This window comes from Lepidochelys kempii, chromosome 3 (assembly GCF_965140265.1).
Source record: "Lepidochelys kempii isolate rLepKem1 chromosome 3, rLepKem1.hap2, whole genome shotgun sequence".
NCBI lineage: Eukaryota > Metazoa > Chordata > Testudines > Cheloniidae > Lepidochelys > Lepidochelys kempii.
Window position 1 is genome coordinate 108,823,639 of NC_133258.1, and position 26,170 is coordinate 108,849,808.

The window sequence follows — 26,170 nt, forward strand, 5'->3', positions numbered from 1 at the left end:
TTTAGAAATCTCACTTTGGTACCTTCTTTGCATTTTGTGAAATCTGCAGTGAAAGTGTCCTTAAAATGAACAACATGTGCTGGGTCATCATCCGAGACTGCTATAACATGAAATATATGGCAGAATATAGTAAAACAGAGCAGGGGACATACAATTCTCCCCCCAGGAGTTCAGTCACAAATTTAATTACCAAAGTTTAACAAGCATCATCAGCATGGAAGCATGTCCTCTGGAATGGTGGCTGAACCATGAAGGGGCATACAAATCTTTAGCATATCTGGCATGTAAATACCTTGCAATGCTGGCTACAAAAGTCCCATGTAAATGTCTGTTCTCACTTTCTGGTGACATTATAAATAAGAAGAGGGCAGCATGATCTCCTGTAAATGTAAACAAACTTGTTTGTCTCAGCGATTGGCTGAACAAGAAGTAGGACTGAGTGGACTTGTAGGCTCTAAACTTTTACATTGTTTTGTTTTTGAGTGTAGTTATGTAACAAAGAGATCTACATTTGTAAGTTGCACTTTCACAACAAAAAAATGGTATGAAGTTAATTGTATGAGGTGAACTGAAAAATACTATTTTTTTTGTTTATCATTTTTACAGTGCAAATATTTGTAATAAAAATAATATACAATTTGATTCCAATTACAACACAGAATGCAATATATGTCAAAATGTAGAAAAACACCCAAAATATTTAATAAATTTCAACTGGTATTCTATTGTTTAACAGTACGATTAAAACGGCGATTAATTTTTTTTACTCGCTATTCATTTTTTTGAGTTAATCACATAAGTTAACTGAGATTAATTGACAGCCCTAGTTTTTTCTGATTGCTTTAGAAATATTTAAACTCACAGTGAAATTCATCCAGGTGTACAAGGATCTCTATTCCTCGGGCCAAGAACTTAGCAGGATTCAAAAAAGGCATTAAACTCTTAGATGACTAAGAAGAATACCCAGAGTTACAACAGTACTCCCCTCCCATGAACAAGTATTTGAGAAGATATATAAACTCCTCATGTTTTAATGGTTAAGCCAACCTCTGACTACTGGGGGTTAGGAAGAAACATTCCTTGTGGGTGGGTTATTCCATAATCGCCTACTTTCCTCTGAGGCGACTGGTACTGGCCATTGCTGGAGACATTATGCTGAACTAGTATGGTAGTTCCTACATTCCTAAGCAACCTGGTGCTACTGCAGCAGACGGGATGTTGGCCTCACATCCCCTGTGTTTTCTAAAAGGGTCTTCCTGTTGATGCTACCTAGGCTAACATGCCTGAGGGTGAGGGCTTGATCACAACTATATCAGTCCAGTGACCTGACCCTCAGCCCAAATGGTTTGAAGGAGCAATGAGTGCAGTTTTATAGAAGCCCATGGGCTGACACAGTAGTTACCCTGCACCTGAAGTGATTACGTGTATCTCTCCCATCTCTAATTGGGATATCTATATGTCTGCTCAGTAACAGTAATTGGGTTGAAGCACCACAAATAAAAGTTCTTTAAAATTATTGGGAATTATAGCATTGGACAGTGTCCTTTTTTTAAGCTGTGGTTTGGTTCGTCCACTTTGCTATGCCCAGATATCACTGGACATAGAACAGCACATAATGGTTATCCAGTTTTTTGTAATGATCCATTTCACTTTTTAATCTGTAATGGAGGACACAAAAGCCAGCACCATTCAGCAAAGAGTACAAATGTTGGGATGCAAGGAGAGAGACAACTGGGCAACAGGCTTTGGGGGGATTTGCATCTTTAGTTCTCCCAGTTTAGTATTGCCTGTAAAATGTCTTTAATATACTATTTTTCATTTTCCCATCTTATGAATTAAGTCAGTAAATGCTTTTTTTTTTTAAAGTAATCAAGTTTGTCTAGCAAAATTTATACTTTAGTAGTGGATGAGAGGCCTTGCTGTTCATGTGTGGCAGTTGTGTCAAGTAATCCACTCTCTGTGTGGTCTCCCTCATACAACCAATGAAACTGTTGCATGCAAATTAGCTGTAGGGTAAGGGCAGTGACTGGTTGATTTATCCCTGATATCATAATGGTCTAGCATGCCTCACTGTACCTGAAGGCCTGTGCTGTTGCACAGCTGTAATTCATCTGTCAAAATTGGATCATAACAGACTGTGAATCCCAGTGATGATTGAACCTGGTGATATTCTGAACGAAAAGTGCTTTCAACCATGCTTGTAACTGTTTGTCACTTCACACTGACCCAACAGACAAGCTTCAGAGTGACACACAGTGACAATCCTAGAATGTTATTTTATAACTAACCTCATATTGCTCATCGTTACATTACCCTCCAGAACTGTTAACAATTGTTCCTCTATTTTCCTTGGGATGGAGATGGACTTACACACACACACAGTAATTATCAGGATCCCTTTTCTTTCAATATTCTCATTACAACAGGGAAGGATTGAGAAAGTTGAATGCCAACAAACACTACAAATACCTCCCTCTTTTCTGTGTTAAGTCTTCCTTCTCACCCTCCCATTTAACACAAATAAAAGTTCATGCCCCTTGTACATTTTCCATCCCTCACACACACTCTTCTCTATATTTTAAAGCCAAGGGTGGAAGCCTGGCCTCACTAAAGTCAGTGGGACTAGGATTGTACCCTGAGTCCTCGGGACAAGATTATGTTGTCTTCCCTTTGTTTTTTTCTCCTGATAGGTAATTCCACTGTTAGTGCCATGTATTTTTCCTGCTACTCTCTGCTTTGTTTTATGCCTAACATTAATGTACATTTCCTTCTTTTACCAAAAGTGAGGTCATAAAACATGGGAAATGAACCTGCAGACCAAACAGAGGGGAAAGTGGAGGGCAAAAAGGCAAGACTATAGTCCCAATATTGTGGATAGGGTAAAATGTATTTTTATTTAAATATATGAAATACATTCCTGTAATTCAGTGGTAAAAGCCTGACAAAACAGTCCAGTATTTCAGTCCGCTAAGGATGGAAGGGGCTGTAAGGACTATGGAGTCAGGCCATTTTCATAGATTCATGGAGTTTGAAGCCAGAAAGGACCATTAGATCGTCTGACCTCCTATATATCACAACCATTACATTTCACCCAGTTACTCCTGTACTGACCCCAGTAATTGCGTAAAGAATAACTTTGTGTTTGGCTACAGCATATCTTGATTTGAATACATCAAAGGATGGAGAATCTATCACATGGCTTGGTAGTTTGTTCCTGTGGTTAATCACCTCGTTAAAAATAGAAAAGGAGTACTTGTGGCACCTTAGAGACTAACCAATTTATTTGAGCATGAGCTTTCGTGAGCTACAGCTCACTTCATCAGATGTTTACCGTGGAAACTGCAGCAGACTTTATATACACACAGAAATCATGAAACAATACCTCCTCCCACCCCACTGTCCTGCTGGTAATAGCTTATCTAAAGTGATCAACAGGTGGGCCATTTCCAGCACAAATTTAGGCTTAAATAGAGACTGGGAGTGGCTAAGTCATTATGCAAGGTAGCCTGTTTCCTCTTGCTTTTTCCTACCCCCCCCCCCCCCCAGATGTTCTGGTTTAACTTGGATTTAAACCTGGAGAATGGTCAGTTTAGATGAGCTATTACCAGCAGGAGAGTGAGTTTGTGTGTGTATGGGGGTGGGGGGGATGTGAGAAAACCTTGATCTATGCAGGAAATAGCCCGACTTGATTATGTAAAGAGTTGTCACTTTGGATGGGCTAGCACCAGCAGGAGAGTGAATTTGTGTGGGGGGGTGGAGGGTGAGAAAACCTGGATTTGTGCTGGAAATGGCCCACCTGTTGATCACTTTAGATAAGCTATTACCAGCAGGACAGTGGGGTGGGAGGAGGTATTGTTTCATGATTTCTGTGTGTATATAAAGTCTGCTGCAGTTTCCACGGTAAACATCTGATGAAGTGAGCTGTAGCTCACGAAAGCTCATGCTCAAATAAATTGGTTAGTCTCTAAGGTGCCACAAGTACTCCTTTTCTTTTTGCGAATACAGACTAACACGGCTGTTCCTCTGAAACCTGTCATTATGCAAGGCACTGCATTTAGCCGTATGGAGTGGAAATCTATCAACTGCATGAAGAAACTTGTACAGATACAGACAGACATCATCTTCCTTTCCAAATGCAAACAGATGGACATCGTACCAAAAGGACTGAAGGTCAAAAATCCATTACAATCTACATACCACACAGACTATGCTGACAGCTTGTGCCTCACGCTCTCAAAGAAACTGCGGAATCACCTGATCAAGATCCTCTACAGCAAACAGGGAAAGATTAAGAATGAGCTCTCAAAAATGGATACTCTCATAAAGAACCAACCTTCCACACAAACTTCCTCGTGGCTGGATTTTACTAAAACTAGACAAGCCATTTACAACGCACACTTTGCTTCTCTACAAAAGAAAAAAGACACTAAACTTTCTAAACTACTACATGCTACAAGGGGCCACAGCAATGGTTCCCTCACCCCACCTAGCAATATTGTTAACCTATCCAACTATACTCTCAGCCCAGCAGAAGCAGCTGTTCTATCTCGGGGCCTCTCCTTCTGCCCCTCCACCCCCACGAACATGATACAGTTCTGTGGTGACCTAGAATCCTATTTTCGACGTCTCCGTCTCAAGGAATATTTCCAAAATACCTCTGAACAACATACTAATCCACAGAGGTCTCCCTGCCAACACTACAGAAAGAGGGATTCTAGATGGACTCCTCCTGAAGGTCGAAACAGCAGACTAGACTTCTACATAGAGTGCTTCCGCCGACGTGCACGGGCTGAAATTGTGGAAAAGCAGCATCACTTGCCCCATAACCTCAGCCATGCGGAACGCAATGCCATCCACAGCCTCAGAAACAACTCTGACATCATAATCAAAAAGGCTGACAAAGGAGGTGCTGTTGTCATCATGAATAGGTCGGAATATGAACAAGAGGCTGCTCGGCAGTTCTCCAACACTAGTTTCTACAAGCCATTACCCTATGATCCCACTGAGAGTTACCAAAAGCAACTACAGCATTTGCTCAAGAAACTTCCTGAAAAAGCACAAGATCAAATCCGCACAGACACACCCCTGGAACCCCGACCTGGGATATTCTATCTACTACCCAAGATCCATAAACCTGGAAATCCTAGGCGCCCCATCATCTCAGGCATTGGCACCCTGACAGCAGGATTGTCTGGCTATGTAGACTCCCTCCTCAGGCCCTACGCTACCAGCACTCCCAGCTACCTTCGAGACACCACTGACTTCCTGAGGAAACTTCAATCCATCGGTGATCTTCCTGATAACACCATCCTGGCTACTATGGATGTAGAAGCCCTCTACACCAACATTCCACACAAAGATGGACTACAAGCCGTCAAGAACACTATCCCCGATAATGTCACGGCTAACCTGGTGGCTGAACTTTGTGACTTTGTCCTTACCCATAACTATTTCACATTTGGGGACAATGTATACCTTCAGATCAGCGGCACTGCTATGGGTACCCGCATGGCCCCACAGTATGCCAACATTTTTATGGCTGATTTAGAACAACGCTTCCTCAGCTCTCGTCCCCTAAAGCCCCTACTCTACTTGCGCTATATTGATGACATCTTCATCATCTGGACCCATGGAAAAGAAGCCCTTGAGGAATTCCACCATGATTTCAACAATTTCCATCCCACCACCAACCTCAGCCTGGTCCAGTCCACACAAGAGATCCACTTCCTGGACACTACAGTGCTAATAAACAATGGCCACATAAACACCACCCTATACCGTAAACCTACTGACCGCTATTCCTACCTGCATGCCTCCAGCTTTCACCCTGACCACACCACACGATCCATCGTCTACAGCCAAGCTCTGCGATACAACCGCATTTGCTCCAACCCCTCAGACAGAGACAAACACCTACAAGATCTCTGTCAAGCTTTCTTACAACTACAATACCCACCTGCAGAAGTAAAGAAACAGATTGATAGAGCCAGAAGAGTTCCCAGAAGTTACCTACTACAGGACAGGCCTAACAAAGAAAATAACAGAACGCCACTAGCCGTCACCTTCAGCCCCCAACTAAAACCCCTCCAACGCATTATTAAGGATCTACAACCTATCCTAAAGGATGACCCAACACTCTCACAAGTCTTGGGAGACAGGCCAGTCCTTGCCTACAGACAGCCCCGCAACCTGAAGCAAATACTCACCAACAACCACATACCACACAACAGAACCACTAACCCAGGAACTTATCCTTGCAACAAAGCCCGTTGCCAATTGTGCCCACATATCTATTCAGGGGACACCATCACAGGGCCTAATAACATCAGCCACACTATCAGAGGCTCGTTCACCTGCACATCCACCAATGTGATCTATGCCATCATGTGTCAGCAATGCCCCTCTGCCATGTACATTGGTCAAACTGGACAGTCTCTACGTAAAAGAATAAATGGACACAAATCAGATGTCAAGAATTATAACATTCATAAACCAGTCGGAGAACACTTCAATCTCTCTGGTCACGCAATCACAGACATGAAGGTCGCTATCTTAAAACAAAAAAACTTCAAATCCAGACTCCAGCGAGAAACTGCTGAATTGGAATTCATTTGCAAATTGGATACTATTAATTTAGGCTTAAATAGAGACTTGGAGTGGCTAAGTCATTATGCAAGGTAGCCTGTTTCCTCTTGTTTTTTCCTACCCCCCCCCCCCAGATGTTCTGGTTTAACTTGGATTTAAACCTGGAGAATGGTCAGTTTAGATGAGCTATTACCAGCAGGAGAGTGAGTTTGTGTGTGTATGGGGGTGGGGGGGATGTGAGAAAACCTTGATCTATGCAGGAAATAGCCCGACTTGATTATGTAAAGAGTTGTCACTTTGGATGGGCTAGCACCAGCAGGAGAGTGAATTTGTGTGGGGGGGTGGAGGGTGAGAAAACCTGGATTTGTGCTGGAAATGGCCCACCTGTTGATCACTTTAGATAAGCTATTACCAGCAGGACAGTGGGGTGGGAGGAGGTATTGTTTCATGATTTCTGTGTGTATATAAAGTCTGCTGCAGTTTCCACGGTAAACATCTGATGAAGTGAGCTGTAGCTCACGAAAGCTCATGCTCAAATAAATTGGTTAGTCTCTAAGGTGCCACAAGTACTCCTTTTCTTTTTGCGAATACAGACTAACACGGCTGTTCCTCTGAAACCTCTCGTTAAAAATGTGTGTCTCATTTCTAGTTTGAATTTGTCTGGCTTCAGCTTCCAGCTATTTGTTCTTGTTACAATTTTCTCTGCAAGATTTAAGTTCCCTTTACTACCTGGTATTTTCTCCTTATTACTTTAAATATATGATCACTTTATATATTTAAAACTCTTTTCTATAAGCTGAAACTTTTTTTGTACTAGCTATCCTCATCTGTCAGACTGCTCATCAAACAGTGGTGAAGAGGTGCCAGTATGCCAGTCACAGCTCAACAGAGCCAGACATTTCTGATACAAATCCAGATCCAAAATTTTCGTAAAGTTTGGGTTTGTTTGGATCCAGGGTTTTGGTTTTGCCTGTTTTATGTAATTGTATGTGGCCAGATACATCTGGTGAAACAAAGATTGCAGGGTTTTGTTTCAGGCTCATCTCTGTTTTCCTTGGGAAAATCGTGTTTTAATGCATTTGTTTGTAATGTTTAATCTATCTTTAGTACAAGGCAGGAGAAAGCATCTCATTTTTGAGTATGTTACCTATTTTGATGTGCTAGACATGTAAATGATATATTGTGTTTGTACAATGAGGAACTGAACAGCCAGACATACATTAGCGCTACCCAGGATCTTGCAGTCTTTCTTATTGACCATGTACCTTTTTGTGTTAAGAAGAGAAGCTGTACCATATTAATTAATTGTTTTGTTTGTTTTGGCCAAGACCCAGCCCTATTTTCTCAATGGCCATTTGTTTTTCCAAGATGTTTATCTCCTTTCTTTACATAGTGATTTTACAAGAGTGACTCCAGATGCCTATAAGAATCTGAAAGGAAGAAGAAGTTTGTTTCTTCAAGAAAAATACTTTAAAGTTTATGTCAAATTTGTGAGGGAAACCTGTGATAGTTGCTACTTAAGGGATCAGTCACGCAAGCCCTCCATGTGCAGAGCTCCCGCTGGAGTCTGTGGGAGTTACATAAATAAAGGACTTTCAGAGCTAGACCTTTAGTGTCAGACAGCATTGTGTGAACACGACAGCATTGTGGGCATTCTCTATCTATTGCTCTGCATGGTATGTTCAATTGGCAGGAATGGCTGGTTATTTAAAAAGATGCACCTTAGTGTAGTTTAGACTTCTGGCATTTTTGACCACTATGTCAATTAAACCTTGCTCTGAGTTGACTGAAATGTGCTCTGGAGGCTGCCAGCTTGCTAGTAACCCTCAAATGCTCTGAGCAGGTTTAAATGACACAGTAGTAGAAACGTCAGAAGCCACCATGTCTACACTCAAATTAAAGACTTGCAGCAGGCACATGCCACGGGCTCACAGGGCTTGGGCTAAGGAACTGTTTAACTGTAGTGTAGATGTTCAGGCTCATGGAGCCCTTGCAAGGTGGGAGGGTCCCAGAGTTTGGGCTGCAGCCTGAGCCCTTGTCTACACCACAGTTAAACAGCCCTTAGCCCAAACTCCATGAGCCCAAGTCCACTGGCATGGGCCTGTCATGGGTTTTTAATTGCTGTGTAGACATACCCTTTCAGTTCTCTGGCTCTCACCAGTGCATCACACTTGGTAGTAGTATGAGTGGACAGTTTTTGATAAAATTCCCCAGTTTAGACGGTGACCAAAGTATTTGTATGTAATCCTCCTCAGTGTGTGCACTAAAGTTTTACAGCACTAAGTATGCAAATGTGCACATACAAAGCTACCGGACATAATAACAGAACATTATTTTCTAAAAAGAGAAGAAGAGAAGAGTTGCGTTCAAGAGCCCTTTTCTGCATGCACCGAAGTTTCACAATTCTTCCTGGTGTAATTGTGGGGTTTGCTCCTGTGGCAGTTAGCTTGCCTATATACCACAATTTGTGTCTGAAATGAAAACTCAGCACCTCTCATACTCCTTTCTAGATCTGAGTTTATTAAAAGTCATAATTCAGAATTAATTTAGAGTTTCCTTAAATAACACTACATTTAAAAAGGTTATTTTTATAAAGAAGGGTTTCTTCAGGTATGTTGGCAACAAGAAGAAAGCCAAGGAAAGTGTGGGCCCCTTACTGAATGAGGGAGGCAACCTAGTGACAGAGGATGTGGAAAAAGCTAATGTACTCAATGCTTTTTTTGCCTCTGTTTTCACTAACAAGGTCAGCTCCCAGACTGCTGCACTGGGCATCACAAAATGGGGAAGAGATGGCCAGCCCTCTGTGGAGATAGAGGTGGTTAGGGACTATTTAGAAAAGCTGGACGTGCACAAGTCCATGGGGCCGGACGAGTTGCATCCGAGAGTGCTGAAGGAATTGGCGGCTGTGATTGCAGAGCCATTGGCCATTATCTTTGAAAACTCGTAGCAAACCGGGGAAGTCCCGGATGACTGGAAAAAGGCTAATGTAGTGCCAATCTTTAAAAAAGGGAAGAAGGAGGATCCTGGGAACTACAGGCCAGTCAGCCTCACCTCAGTCCCTGGAAAAATCATGGAGCAGGTCCTCAAAGAATCAATCCTGAAGCACTTGCATGAGAGGAAAGTGATCAGGAACAGCCAGCATGGATTCACCAAGGGAAGGTCATGCCTGACTAATCTAATCGCCTTTTATGATGAGATTACTGGTTCTGTGGATGAAGGGAAAGCAGTGGATGTATTGTTTCTTGACTTTAGCAAAGCTCTTGACACGGTCTCCCACAGTATTCTTGTCAGCAAGTTAAAGAAGTATGGGCTGGATGAATGCACTATAAGGTGGGTAGAAAGCTGGCTAGATTGTCGGGCTCAACGGGTAGTGATCAATGGCTCCATGTCTAGTTGGCAGCCGATATCAAGTGGAGTGCCCCAAGGGTCGGTCCTGGGGCCGGTTTTATTCAATATCTTCATAAATGATCTGGAGGATGGTGTGGATTGCACTCTCAGCAAATTTGCGGATGATACTAAACTGGGAGGAGTGGTAGATACGCTGGAGGGGAGGGATAGGATACAGAAGGACCTAGACAAATTGGAGGATTGGGCCAAAAGAAATCTGATGAGGTTCAATAAGGATAAGTGCAGGGTCCTGCACTTAGGACGGAAGAACCCAATGCACAGCTACAGACTAGGGACCGAATGGCTAGGCAGCAGTTCTGCGGAAAAGGACCTAAGGGTGACAGTGGACGAGAAGCTGGATATGAGTCAGCAGTGTGCCCTTGTTGCCAAGAAGGCCAATGGCATTTTGGGATGTATAAGTAGGGGCATAGCGAGCAGATCGAGGGACGTGATCGTTCCCCTCTATTCGACATTGGTGAGGCCTCATCTGGAGTACTGTGTCCAGTTTTGGGCCCCACACTACAAGAAGGATGTGGATAAATTGGAGAGAGTCCAGCGAAGGGCAACAAAAATGATTAGGGGTCTAGAACACATGACTTATGAGGAGAGGCTGAGGGAGCTGGGATTGTTTAGCCTGCAGAAGAGAAGAATGAGGGGGGATTTGATAGCTGCTTTCAACTACCTGAAAGGGGGTTCCAAAGAGGATGGCTCTGGACTGTTCTCAATGGTAGCAGATGACAGAACGAGGAGTAATGGTCTCAAGTTGCAGTGGGGGAGGTTTAGATTGGATATTAGAAAAAACTTTTTCACTAAGAGGGTGGTGAAACACTGGAATGCGTTACCTAGGGAGGTGGTAGAATCTCCTTCCTTAGAGGTTTTTAAGGTCAGGCTTGACAAAGCCCTGGCTGGGATGATTTAACTGGGAATTGGTCCTGCTTCAAGCAGGGGGTTGGACTAGATGACCTTCTGGGGTCCCTTCCAACCCTGATATTCTATGATTCTATTCTTGCCTACATCTTTGCTTATCTCCCGCTGCGTCTTTCCCCATGCTACACTCAAGCTTTTTCTTGACCTCTCCTTATGTCTCTGTTTTCCACCCCCACTGTCTTCATGCCATCTTTCTTGCCACCTTCTCCATTTTGACAGTCCCCCGGTTTTAACATATGCCAAGCCCTTTCCTGTTCCTCTGAAAATCCTTCTGTTCTGTGAAGCTTCCAACCTACAAACACCACACATTGCTAAATGGGTTCAGTTTTCTTTTCAAGTCATCTTTACATCTTTCTAAATCTGTTGACTTCAGTGGTGTTACTGCTGGTCCTCCAATGAGAGAGCAGAATCAGGCCCTGTGTACTTGTTCATGCTTTTAGATTAAACACTTTCTTGCAAGGACTCTGTTCTCTGTTTAGCACATTATGTACTGCAAAGCATCCTGTGTGCTTACAGCATTATATAAATAATCATTTCAGGCTGATTCGTGACTTAGCCCAAAGCAAAGATCAGCACATTGTTGTGCTGCCCCTTAGCCAGCCACCAGTATAATGTGGAGAGTAGCAGCCCTGCTTCCCTTGTGTTGTGCTGTGACATGGGTAGCTGTTGCAGAGGTTTAAGGGAAAAAATGCTGAGCTCTCAAGCCTGATCCAGTGAAGCACTTAAGTATGTGTTTAGCTTTACCCATTGGGACTACTCGTGCACTTCTAGTTAAACACTTGCTTAAGTACTTCACTGGATTGGGCCAGAGCGACCAGCCTCTTGCAAGAATGAGCCCAGAAGGAATGGCTTTCATACACATAAGGCCTTGTGAATACAGAAGATGATAGGGGAAATTATTAATAACAACCTTGCATTTATATAGATATTACCATTCAAGGATGTCAATGTGATTTATAAACATTAATTAAGACTCAAAATATCATTGTGAGGTAAGTGGCTATCCCCATTTTACAGGCAGAGAAAGTGAGGCACAGAAGGTTAAATGATTTACCCAAAGGTGATGACACAGGAAGACTGTTCTGATTCCTGTGTTTTCAGAGCATCCTTTTATCCGTGGAATCATGCCATCTCTGGCAGGGAAGGGAAGGAAAATTCCTTAGAATGAATATGTTTTATGGAACACCACAATTCCCATGCGATCACAAAAACTATCCTGGGAATTGAAAGATGCTTTACAGAATTACTTGAAATTGTATATTTAGAACTTTGAGGTTAGCTAAAAACCCCACAGCATCTAAAACCAAATACAGCTTCTCCCAGAGACATTTACATTAAAGCTTCTGCTTGGGAAGAAACAGAAACAGTGAAATGAAGTGCTGTACTTTACCAGAAATTGTTTTTAAAATATCAAATCCTTTATAATGATATATTTACACTGAGTCATTGTTTACATTTTCTACATGTGTGTTTAGGCTTATTTTTCATTATTGGTTATACTTGCTGAAGCTGTAATTGATTATTTGGGTTCAATTATTCAGTCTTAACTTTTAGTGGGAGCTGTGGTTTATTTACCCCTTTCCCTCTGTTTACTCACTTAGTTCCCAAGCCCACAATGTGCAATACTTGGGTGAACTGGGCCCACTTGACTTTACTGGGACTCCACATAGGCGCAGCAGCCCACCTACACATTATACATTGCAGGTTTGAGATTTAGGGTCCTATTCTGCAAAATACTTACCTCTGGGTGTCATGTTTATGATCATAAATCATAGCTTTGATTATCTGTCTATATTATGGCCCTCATCACCGTAGTTCCTGGGCACAGTTTTTAATGTATTTATCCTCACAGGACCCCTGCAACATAGGGAAGTGCTTATTATCCCCATTTCACAGATGGGGAACTGAGGCACAGAGAGGCTGAGGGATTTGCCTGAGGTCACACAGGGAATCTGTGGTGGAACAGGGATGTGAGCCCAGGACTCCACTGGACCACCTTGCGGCTCAGTGACTACAGTGGTACAATTCACAGCATTAAGTTTAGGGACTGATCCTGCCCTTGTTGAAATCAGTGAGTGCTTTGCTATCGATTTCAATGGGTACAGTGTCAGACCCATACTAAATAATTATATCTGGCACTTATATAGTGCTTTTCATCAGCTATGATGAAGAAGAGCAAAATAAGTTAAATCAAAGTAAGTGAAGTAGCTGAGAAAATTCTGAAAAGAATCACAGCATCCCCTTTAATCATTTTGTGTCTTTCTCTCCTACTAAAGGCGCGTGTACAGATCATCACTGGATTAAGAAGCCCTATTTACTGACCAAATCTTAACACTGTAGTGTGGCGTCACAGACAACAAGGGTTTGGATTCAGTGTTTGTCATACCACTGTAGTACTGTTTGTTATTTGCTTGAATGAAAAAAAAGTGGATTTATTTTATCCCTAATTTCAAATTATTATTATTATTATTATTATTAATAATAATTATTATTTATTTTAAAGTAAAGCAAAAAAAGGAATGAAATTCAGTAGAGCTTGCTGAAAGTTTTTCAAATTTCATAGTTCTGGGGTTTCAAAATTTGGGAAAATTTTGAAAAAAATACCACTTTTTACACTTTTCAACCAACAATAGAGATGTCAGTAGAAAATTAAAGTTAAAATTGATAGTTAAAGCTTAGTAGTTTTGGCAGCCAAACCATAAGTGAGATGTCGCCCTGATGCTGTAATGTAATAGTTGCATCTGCTCATGGGTTTTCATTAAGAAGTAACATGTAGCAGCATATGCTAATCAACATATGTACCTTCTCTGGTTCTGTAACTTTTATTTTTTCTTCTCTAGAAGTTCTTTTCTACTTTGGCCTAGAAGAGGAGATTCACACTTTCTGTTAAGGATTCATTTATAAATACTCAATAAGTTATTACTTGGTTAATCATTTGTTAGTGATTATTATAGAGTCCAACAGGTGAATAGGTTGCTTACTACCATGGCTTATAATGGTATATAACACCTTGTACTGATGTGTTTTTCACCTTCTATCACACATACTACTGCAACATGCTTATGACATCTGTCATTGATAGGCTCTTTATAAACAATTTATAAATAGAACTTCAGTATAAAGTGTGACATATTTCTAATCTTTTGCCTCTCCTTAGCCCTCCAAGCTTTTCCTTTCTACAATACAGGATGTAACCAACATGCCCTAGATACTCTCCATTTTTGCTGATGACATTCACTCTCAGCAGTTGATTCTCTCTCCCCACCCCCAATCAGTTCAAATAGATCAGGGCTCTAAGCATTTTTGTATTTAAAAAGGCGGGAGGCCGGGGGGGGGGGGGATAATTACAGAGATGTATATTGCTGCTCCTATAATACACTCATTGGTGGTCAGCAGAATCTTATATCAGTAAAAAATATAAAAACATTCCGTTTTCTTTACAATACTGCTGAGGATTCTGGTAGCACACAGAATTATTTAAATGAAAGAGAAACTAGGAGAAAAAATAATACTGTGTGGCATTTATGTAGTTTCATGACTAGATAGCAGTATCTTTTCATATAGGACTCTAATGAACTTCACAAAAGTGAGTAAGTAGGATTATCTCCCTCATACAAATGAGGAAACTGAGGTAAAGGTTGTTCCTTCCCTCCAGTCAGATGGCGGGTCTGTGGAAGAGTTGGGAATAGTAGCCAGTCCCCTGAGGCCTATCCCCATATTGAATCAATTCAACCTTAGCTGGCAGGAGAAATATCTTTGTGTGAACATAAAAAATATGTATTATTTGTAAGAGAACTGATAATATAGAAAAGGGAAATGTTTAAAAATCCAATTCCACTAAAATTATTTTACATGATCATGGAAAAATCTTGGGCATCAGAATCTCAGATGGTATGGAAAGTCTAGCAGAAATGTCTGTAGTTGGCTTTTCATTTCTACCTATGACAATCAGTTTTTGTTGGGCCTGATTCTGCTGGCATCTAATGACAGTTATACCCTTGACTAATAGGATCTGACCCTTTAGTTACTTTTAGTCTGCAAACGGTAGTATAATAATTAATGTCTCAAATGGATGAATTGCTTGTCTGCATATGCCTATTGATACAGCTATAAATGCATTTCTGGTAAACAATATGGAACATCAGACATAGAAGTTGTAAGATTTAATGCACAGCCAGAGTTAATGACTGCAGCAAATGTAACATCTTTTAGTGATACATTTTTCTCAAAGCTAAAACACCTGAGGAAAAAGACTGCCTTTCCCCATCCTCCCCCCTCCCAGAATCAAAACTTTTGCCATTTATAATGTAGACTCATTGCACTCTGTTATCTACATCTTTTTCTTTAGAGTTTTGCCTCCCCACCTTTTAACACTTCCTCATTAAAACAACATTTCTTCTACTTTGCAAAAATGTGTATTCAATATTCCATAGTTGGAGGGGGTTTTTTTGTTTTCTCCCCAGGAGAGGTGAAAATCCTGGGGGGATTCAAGTATCCACTTGATAGGCTCACATAGTCTTAATCAGCCTATAATGGAGCTAATGGCTGTTTGTCATCCTTGGAGATATAAATTTCCTGGTGGTGTCTACTGCAGTCAGTGCATGAAGTATGCTCTGACTGCCAGCAAGGTCTAATAATCAGGAGAAGGGCAGTGAGCTTCATTAGAGAGAAAAAGAGCAGCACCGGCTGCTTTTCTATAGAACTCTGCTTCTTGAAGCAGGCGGGTGCAGAAAAAATGGATAATGCTGGTAAGTGAAAGAAAACAGATCTTAATTCTTAGCTGATCTAAGGCTTCATTTGTATCCTGTCTCATTTGCTGTAGGATGTTTGCTATTCTGCTATTTGCAGTTCTGCTATTAAAAATTACATGTTTATTAAACTGAATTTCTATTGTGTAAAATGTGACATACTCATTTAACCCTTTAATAGTCTGCTGAAGTTTGGGGGTTTTGGAAATGTGAATATAAACTGTAATTGAAAATTTATCTTTTAAGGACTTCAGTATTTCAGAATCTGTCTGCAGGAAGTGTGGACTTTGATCTCTTTATATCACAGTAGAGGAGGGAAAAATGTATACAGTTAACTTGAAAAATATCAGACAGATGGCAAAAGGTCTGTATAAGTAATTAACAGAGCAAACTGAAAGAGCAAAGAGCATTAACATTCATACTCATCACATGTATTTATTTTAAGATGTTTTTTCTTTTATGTAAAAGCACTGTGCTTTCTAACCAATTAGAAGATAAAACATTGAATATATTTGCACTTTTTTCTATTTCCTTTGATGTTTCATCTTTAGAGCATGCATTTTAATGCCAAATAATGCATCTCAGGGTTTCTAAGGAGGTAAACATAATAATAGCTTTACTTATTCTTACAAATACAGTATTTGCATTTCACTTTTTGATGGTTATATAGATCAGTGCAAAAAGACAACTCTTTGTGATGAACATTTCACATATTGCTTTAACTGCAATGCAACTTGCACATGTCTGTTGCTCATTGTTTTTATTGTACCAGCAAAAAATAAAGTAAGGTACAGAATTATCTGTGGATTCATTGCCATTGCACCTGGTTTAAATCATTTGGTTTGCTCAGTACTTAAAAAGATGACTCGCTATATACTGTGTATATACACCCTTTTATATAGTACAATTGAAAGAAGATGCTACAAGATGATGCTCCTATATTTTATTTTTATAATAAGAGTGTGCTTTTGTTTGTGCCTTTAAGCTGTAGTGGCCAAATCCATCTCTCATGTACCTTGATTGATTTTGTGGATAAGCAGGTTAGAAAATCTTGCTTTGATTTCTGTGAAATCCTGTTCTTAAGATAAACAGAAAATACTACCAGAGATTAAGGTGTTAGTACTACTGACAATGTATGGTCAGTTATAGTACCAGTGAATTCCTAAACTGATGTGGTGCAAGTTTAACATTAGCTTTTATGAAATAAGATAGAAGAGAGATTTGGGGGCACTCTTTGCACTCCCCATGTTGGCTGTCTTTTTAAGTATACTCAATAGATCTGGAATAAAAGACAATGACACATGCTTGATATTCCATGACTAGGCAGAGTTTTCCAGTCAGGTGAGAGGATTCCCTTATTACAGTATAAAATGCCTGTAGGTGAGAGATACCATAAACTGCTAATTCCTCCTGCTCTTAAACTCTCCACTATCAACAATCATTATTATTGAAATCCTGACAGAGCTATCACTTTAATCCATCTGTAAGAGCCTTTTCTAGAATGATTCATACTTATTTTAAGTATGGGGCAGAGGAGAGAGGCTAATATCTGAAAACCATCAAAACAATTTTTCCTGTATTGTTTCCTTTTTGCCTTAGGAAGTTTTCAAATTCTGATTCCTCATTGCTTTGCAACCAGCAGCATTTTGGAATTTAAAAATAAATAGGACATTGCTCTCTGCATAACTTTAACCAGCCAGTGTCCGTATGTTCCATATTGCTGATATCATCAACAATCCCCAAAAACATGACTGGTAATCTCTCTCTTTCAGAAATGTAGACAGATAAACTGTATGTTTGTACCTTTGAATGGTGAATTAAGAATTAGATAAAAACATCAAACAAAATATTGTGAAGAGCCTCACTGTAATGGGTAAGGCCTTAATTCTGCTTCCATTGCAGTCAATAGCAAAACTCTCATTGACTTCAGTTGTGTAGAACTGAGCCTTAAATGAGCTTCAGTTACACTTGTGAACTAGGGACCTTTTCCAGGAATATGTGTCTGCTTGAAGATGTAAATGTATAATAGCTTTCAAAGGCGCCAAAAGAGCTGTGCACCCAGTGCTTATTGCCAACAAGATTTGGGCGTCCTTTTGAAAACCCCCTTCAGCCTATATCTCAGAATTCGTATTTAACTTCTGAGTATAATTGCTGATACAACTGTAAGGTCTAAAATATCTGTAAACTAAAATGCCTAATTAACTTGTACTTTGGTAGTTTTTCATTTTATATATAAACAAGATAATGATAGAGACACATTGGGTACCTGCCTGAATATTTCCTGAGTCGATGCTATTTCTGGCATTATAGAATTATAGAGTCTTATGCACAGCTGCTGGTTTTAACCATTGAGTGCTGGAAATACCAATTTGGTTATCAACGTCAGTGAATCAGGCCTTTTGTTATCAAATTCATCCTTCTGCCAAATAGCCTTTCAGAGTCAGACTATGGATAATTGTTCCAACTACTGCTCTGCATAACAGACATATAGCTCTGTAATTTATCAGTCAAACAGTGTGCTAACACGAGAATAATGTGCTAGGCAAATCTGGTTTTGAAGATGGCCACTGTTGTCTTTGGGTCAGCTGTATGCACTTTTTGCTGTTTCAGTCCATCCTATGTTGTAGATTTAAGAAACAATGCTCTTGTGAAAAGTGTCCATCTTTCAGTTTCATGTTAGAGCTTACATTCTTGCTCTGTTAGTGAGACCGCTCTGCATAATTGTTGTCTTCTGTAGTCTTTTAAAAGCCTTTCCTGGAATAACAATCAAATATTCATTAAATAGTGTATGGAGTGTCAGGGTAGTTCCAGCAATGTTTGGCACCTGTTTTGGTGGTAATAGTTGTTTCTGTAGTTATAGCTGGAGGCATTCAGTGGTGTTTTCTTTTGAATTACAGCTACCCATGTATATGTTTGAAAAGGCGATATAATAGCTATCTCTCTTCTCCCTTCCCGCAGCCAATCCTAGGGCATGTAAACTGTAGTCATCATGGCGCCTGTGTTGCTTACTTGGTGGCTGGGGTCAGGAATGGTGGCAATAAAGCACATTTTAAAGAAATAAAAAGATGGACGACTTACAGAGAAAAAACTGACAGTAGACTAATGGGGAGGTTATAAAAACAGCAGGAGTAATGTGATAGCAGGAGGAGAGAGGCTGAGGAAACACAGTAATTCTTGGACTTTCTTTAAAAATATGTAAGACCAGCCTTATCTCTTCTCCTGCAGGTGTTAAACGGTTTTATTATTCCTGGATAGGAACCCTACAGCAAAGCAGACAAGTAGCACTCAAGCAATATTCTCACTTGCATTAGACTGTTGGCTGCCACTTTAGCCAGAAATGTTGAAAGTTCTTGAGGTATTTATATTGGGATGAGTGACTACATAGTGCCACTGTGTGGGTAGCTCCAACAGAGGGGCCCTGCCTTGCATTAAATTGTTTCTTTTAAAGGAAATACAAGACATGTACACTGAATGCCATATCATTTTTGAGGACTGTCTAACTGAACATGAGATTCAATATTTCACCAGCGGTAAACATTTTAAAGTTCTTGTAGAATAGTGATCTTTAATGACTATTTATGGAAATCCTGAAATAGTGTTGCAGACTTGGTTTAAAGCATTAATTTTAATCTATTTTTCCAATATACCCCCTACTGTAAAGAGGAAGGCTGAGAGTAGAGTAGAAATTTGCCAAACATAATTCATTTTGCTTTTGATGCGTTTGTTAATTTATTTTCCACAAAGTCAATATGAAGTATACAACTGGGGCCAAATCCTGACCTGGTCAGGACCTGGCCCCTAAACTGATACTTTATCATTATTAAGCTCTGGTTTCTCTTCAGATCGTATAAATCTTTCACATGTAACTGAATGCCTCAAACTCAAGCAATATTTCTACATTAAATATAGGATGTTATATGTTAACATAAAAGTATACATTTTATTTAAGATTTAAGGAAGATGTGCATTTAGGTGGTTAAAGCAATGGAACTCAGATTCTGTTCCTGTATTTGCCACCAGCTCCCTGTTTGACCCTGGGTGCAAGTGCCTCTTTTCAGTCTTTCTATGGCTCAGTTTACCAATTTGTAAGATTAGAATAATACTTGCCTGTCATATAGGTTTTGAGATTCTTGGATATCCAAGGCTTTATTCTAATATCCTGTCAGTGCTTCAAATTGGAACCATAGAATCATAGAAATGTAGAACTGGAAGGGACCTTGATAGGTCATCTAATCCAGTCCCCAGCACTGAGGCAGGACTAAATGTTATCTAGATTCTAGACCAACACCCGACAGGTGTTTGTCCAACCTGCTCTTCTAAACCTCCAATGATGAAGGTTCCGCAACCTCCCTTGGTATTTGTTCCTTAACTACCCTTATGGTTAGGAAGTTTTTCCTAATGTTTAGCCTAAATCTCCCCTGTTACTATTTAAGCCTGTTACTTCTTATCCTGTCCTCGGTGGTTAAAGAGAACAATTTATTGCCCTCCTCTTTATAATAACCTTTTACATACTTGAAGATAGTTTTCCTGTACCCCCTCACTCTTCTCCAGGCTGAACAAACCCAATTTTTCAACCTTTCCTCATAGGTCACGTTTTCTAGACCTTTAATCATTCTGTTGCTCTCTTCTGGACTTTCTCCAGTTTGTCCACCTCTTTCCTGAAGTGTGATGCCCAGAACTAGACACAGTACTCCAGCTGAGGCCTTATCAGTGCTGAGTAGAGCGGAAAATTTACTTCTTGTGTCTTGCTTACAACACTTCTGCTAATACATCCCAAAGTGATGTTTTCTTTTTTTACAACCATATTATATTGTTGATTCATATTTAGTTTCTAATCCACTACAACCCCCCAGACCCCTTTTTGCAGTACTCCTTCCTAGTCGATCATTTCCCATTTTGTATTTGTGCAATTGATTATTCTGTCCTAAGTATAGAATTTCGCATTTATCCTAATTGAATTTCATCCTATTTATTTCAGACTATTTCTCCAGTTTGTCAAGATCATTTTGATTTCTAATCCTGTCCTCCAAAGTGCTGCAATTCCTCCCAGCTTGGTATCAGCCGCAGACTTTATACGTGTACTCTCTATGCCATTATCTAAATAATTTATGAAAATATTGAATAGAACTGGACCCAGGACAGATCTCTGTGGGACCCCCCATGATATGGCCTTCCAGCTTGACTGAACCATTGATAAACTACTCTTTGAGTACAGTTTTCCAACCAGTTGTATTTCTCTAGTTTTGTTCGAGAAGGTCATGTGAGACAGTGCCTTACGAAAATGCCTTACGAAAGTTGAGATTTGCATAGAATGCATGGGTATGGAGTGGGATGACTAGCTTTCATGTTATAACAAAATACATTGGCTCAATTGAAATTCTGCTGGCAACTCCTTTTCTCTCTGATATGGCCAGATGACTTCTGTGTCTCTTACATTTTTCAACAGTGTGGAGATGTTCTCTGAATGACCTTCAGTTCACCCTTTTTTGCTGACTTTAGCCTCTTCCTATATATAATGGGGCTATGATGATGCCACACTAGCTCTATTGGGTTCATATCCGGTGACCTGTAGATCAAAAAAGAGATTGTAAGTAGACAGCAAATTGCAAAGCAATGATCAACCTTCTTATATTCTGTATATTTTAATTTGTAACAAAATACATCAGTAGGAGCTGTTTGCAGTCATGGTTCTCGGTGAAAGCAGCTCCCATAGTTGGGTCACTGCAAGAAAATTTAAATCTCTCATTTATTGTATTTTGATTAGAATAATACTTGTTTATATAGCCCTTTACAAAGAAACTGGAACAGAATGTACAGGAAACCATCACACTGGAAAAACATCTGGGAGGAGTAAACTTCTTCAGGAATGGTACCTCTTCTTCCAGCACTCTGCTTTAAAACAAAAGGGATTTTTGGTCCATGTCACCTGAAATGACAGTACAGTAGTTGCACAGATGTAAAACAGGTACTACTATAAGACTTAATGGGCAGTATATAAAGCCGTGCTGCATCTTCCAAAATAAGCATGGGGCCATTCTCCATTGTTGAAATGGCTCCCAGACAGGTAACTTTGTGGCTTCAGGTGCTAAATACAGGTGTTCCAGAAACGCCTATTACCATGGTAATCCACATCCACTTTTCTTCATCCAGGAAGATGACGTTATGCAATTTCTCACTACTGTCCAGCCATTGTTTTGACTGTTACATCCTTTTTTCCTTGCTTGTATCTTTAATCAAAGAGTAGAACATGTTAAGAGAGGACAGTTGCTCAGTCTGCTTTGTATGTAAAGTAATGCTGTGCACTGAATCGATATGGGGGGAAATACTGTTTTAACCGATTACAATTTGCTTCTTTGCTGTACTCTCTTCATAGTTCTTTGGTTGATGTTCACCTTGAATTATCACTGTGCAATCATGTTTTAAATACATTTTTCCCTTCTTTCCTGTTGCCTTGCTAATCACCTTCTGCCTAGTGTCACAAGAATGAGGGTAAAGGAAGACCATGTATTTAAATAGCGTATATGTTTCAAATGCGAGGAAAAATTGTTTTTGCAGCCCCAGTTCTTAAACTGCTGAACTCACCCACCAGGCAAAATTTTTGGTGTTTGTGTTTTTACTGTTTGTATTCCTGAACCACCTAGAGGCCCCAACAGAAATAAGGGCCCCATTTTGCTAGGCACTGTACAAATGCATAGTAAGAGACAGTCTAGATCTAGGACAAGACTGATAAAAGGTGGAACTCTGGTTTCACTGAAGTCATTGGATGTTTTGACATTGATTTCACTGGGGCTAAGATTTCATCCAAAAACTGGGAGGGGAAACAGGTGATGTAACTTGCCTGAAGTCACCCAGCAGGTCAGGGGCAGACCTGATCTCTCCTGGGACTCAGTCCAGTGGCCTGACCATTCTGCCTGTTTACTAAACCTTCCTGAAGCAATTACAACAGTGTCTCCAGACACCAGGCCAAGAGAACTTGATTCCTAGCCCATCAACCAGCTCAGTTGTCTTTGGGAAGTGTGCCCCTACCTGATAAAGCTACCTAAGGTCGAGACTCAGTTGTCAGTGGTCATGCTGAGGTCCTTCCCTTAATTCCCTTAAACCTGCTCCTTCCCTTGATTGCTTTTAATGGACTGTGAGAAAATGCACCAGGAAGAACTCGTTCCACTGCACACGCATGCATTCTATGAAAGAGCTATTGGCGCATGGCTGGGAGGCTGCAGCATTGTTTTGGTACAAGCCCACAGCATTGTATTGCAAGCTACTGCCCTAGTACCTGCAGCACAGTATTGAGAGCTACAGGAACCATCAGCCCTGACTAGTACAAAGAGGTGACATGTTGTAAATGGTGACCTGAGAAGTGCTCTCATTTCATTTTCTGACCAGAAACTCACAAACATGCTAAGATGGAAAATGATAGCCACAAGGGGGCTGAAGCCATGCTTTAAAAACCAGATGGAAATGTGCAGTGTCCCAAGATGGCAGGTGACTGTAACTGCCTGGTTGTTCTGTTTTCTGTATAATGATCACAACTTCCCTTTTGTGTTGTGTTTTGGTTTTATGTATGGGAATAGCAAAAAAAAAGTAAACCCTCTACATTTATTCTTCCCTTTAAATTTCTAGCAACCACTGAAGTTGGAGCGCAGCACTTTAGGTACAGGACGGAAGAGAATATACTAAAAGTAGCATCAGCCCAAAATCTTCCTTCAAGAAAACTGGATCATACTCTGGGGCATTTCAAGGCAGGAAATTGTGGAGGCAGGAAGTTAGCCGTAGGGGAAGAAACAAAATCATGTGACCAAAGAGAAGGTAGCTGATAGTGAGACTCCAACATATAGTTGTTTTTGTCATTGTATAGCTGTGAATCTTTTAGGAAAGTCTGATGATCATGGTGTTACTTGCCTCGGCGTGCTGTGGGGTGTAAAAGTGGAATTTTACACAAGAATTTCTCAGTTTGTTAATGGGTTTGTTCTTTTTAACTATACTTGCATATATAACTTTTTATGAGACTTTTTCTTAAAGTGTAATTGGAGTTGAATATAAAATAGTATAGGGATGCAGGAATATTCTCTTGACCCACCATCCTAGAACCTTGCATAAAACTGCGGAGTCACTTCTACTGACTTTGGGGCAGGTGTGGCTTGGTAACTTACCAGGATGTAAGAAATGAGCATGAGAAGGAACTAGGGACCAAAAAAGAGGTTCTGCAGAAAAACTTAAACTGCCAGGCTTGGAGAGAATGCTTAGACTGAGGTTAATAATCTTTTTAATTATCTGAGTGCCCAGTAAAGCCAAACCCAAGGAAGGTGGTAAGTTTGACGTTACATGAGTATATAGACAATATTTTGGGTAGTATGAGAATGCCATAGGGTCACAGGAAGCACAAGGGCTAGATAATGGATAACCATCTCTAGTTAAAACTGGCAGGTTCTACAGTACCACCACCATAAGATGCCAGATGTCTTCTACAGTTGCTGGTGGATGGAAACTACCATTGATAGAAACCAGCACAAAGCTGCCCTCTCCAAGAACCTTGTGAGGGTGGTGGTATACCAATAAAATAAAAACCAGCAGGATCTTATTAAAGAGGAAAAGGCAAAATGCCACATTTATTGTGAATACAGAAAGAATCATAGTAAGCAGTTATAGCTATAACATTCCATTCAATTTCATATTTATTCTCACACACACACACACACACACACAGGTTCTGCAAGGTTGGCATCATAGTTACCAGCCTTAGAGTTGCTCGTGCCAAGCCACTGGCCAGGTGGCCTGGACATGAGGAGGGAGCAGGGCCTTGTCAGATGCTCATCTGATGCTCCTGGAAGTTGGTTTGCAGAATCAGACCCCAAAGTTCTCAGTTTCTAGAGTCCATTTTTATAGGAATTTATTCCTATGCCAGTCTATGGGAATTGCTTCATCATGCTGTTGCTGAATCAATCAGCAGATGGCACATTCCTGACGGCTCTGTGGTGCTAGATGTTATCTTGTTCTTCGGTTCTCCCATCCTTGAGGCTGTTGGTGGATTCCAGTCTGCCCTCCGGGGGTCCTCTGGTTGTTTCCACTGGACACCTTCTTCGGCCAATGGACACCGGATTCTTAGGCTGGCACCTCCCTGATCATTCAGTTATTATCTACACCAAGCATCCATCCACATACATCCTCTATCTCCATTTTAATCACAATTGTTAACAAAGCGAGAGGAATACAACAAAAGGGCAGGGAGTCTCTGGGTGCTGTTTCTATTGTTACAAAGTATCGCTTTGAGTTTCTCTCTGTGTGAGTAGTTACAAAGTATTGCTTTGAGAACAGACTCTGTCTTAGGATGTACTAACACAATCTGCAGCTTGCAAGTTTCACACAGAGAGGGGAGAAACAGTACCAAAACCCAAGAGACCTCTTAATTAGCAATACCCTGGAATTTAAACTATAAGGAATCAAACTCATTTGTGATTTTTAATACAGAAGTTCTTTAATATGATCCAACATAACAGTGGCACTAGCACAGTGAGGATCTTCTCACAGGAAGACTGCAAAAATTTGAAAGCCAGAATGAATTATTTTAAGCATAGCAGCCCCTCCAATGGGAAGTCTGGGCTGCCAAGGAATGTTTGGTCCAAGCAAGATAAGTTGTTGTGGACCTGATGGAATCTGATTAACAAAAGATAAAGGCCAACATGAATGCTTTTGTCTACTTGCCAATAAGAGTCTGAGTTGAACTGGGCTGCATATTTTTTTGCCTAATACCAACACACCTGTAACTTCTCCACTTATTTCCTGATTTGCTATGTAGTAAATCTTTTTTAAATTCATGTCTTTGTGTAGCAATATCCACATGGCATATTCTACCATCATAAAAGGGAGGTGGATACAGTTTATGAAATGGTCCAGAAAGTTTGAGAACCCTTGCACAGTGCAACTCAGACACAAACATGGCAGCAGCTAGTACTTCCACAGTTAAAGTCACAATCTGGATTTGTTCCAGCTCAAATCTACCACTTACTCACAGGCACCGTGTAACTTCCTCCCTGGAGCTTGATTCTGATGTTTGGATATAAATTCTTGTGTGGAAACCAGCTTTGAGACTTGAAGAAATTAAAATATTTGATTATATCAAATCTGAGGAATGGAGATGTTGCTCCAGCGTTGGCCTTTACTCATTTAGAGCCCAATTCAGTAAAACAATCGCATGCTTAAGGTTAGTCATGTGCTTAGATGCTTTGCTGAATCAGCGCCTTAACTTCAAATGAAAAATGTTTGCTAATGCATGAAGCCTGTGTGAATGCTATTTAGTATGCAATGTGAACTTTGTTGGAGACCTAATAATTCCATGTGTAATATTTATTTGCTTTTGTCTGTCTTGGCTACTTTGTATGTAGTTGGCTTTGTTGGATACTCTTCCTTTTTCTCCTACCTCTTTTCTTTGTTTCTATTTTTTAATATTAAAATAAGTGACATACTGCACTGGCCTGTCTAATTTCAAATGAAATTTGGCAAGCAGATGTGGTGTGGTTTAATTGCTT

At 40.4% G+C, this 26,170-nt stretch overlaps 1 protein-coding gene across 6 annotated transcripts in view; it reads left to right on the top strand.

The window, feature by feature from the left end:
• PHACTR2 (phosphatase and actin regulator 2) overlaps nt 1-26,170 on the top strand; it is a 226,289-nt gene that overhangs the window by 34,378 nt on the left and 165,741 nt on the right. The window contains exon 1 of one of the 6 annotated variants that reach the window (XM_073337513.1): nt 15,533-15,647. The exons of the other annotated variants lie outside the window; for them this stretch is intronic. Coding sequence (XP_073193614.1) covers nt 15,635-15,647 — 13 coding nt within the window. The 5' untranslated portion in view covers nt 15,533-15,634. Of the gene's footprint in view, nt 1-15,532; nt 15,648-26,170 lie in introns of those variants that run through there. 6 annotated transcript variants of the gene reach the window in all.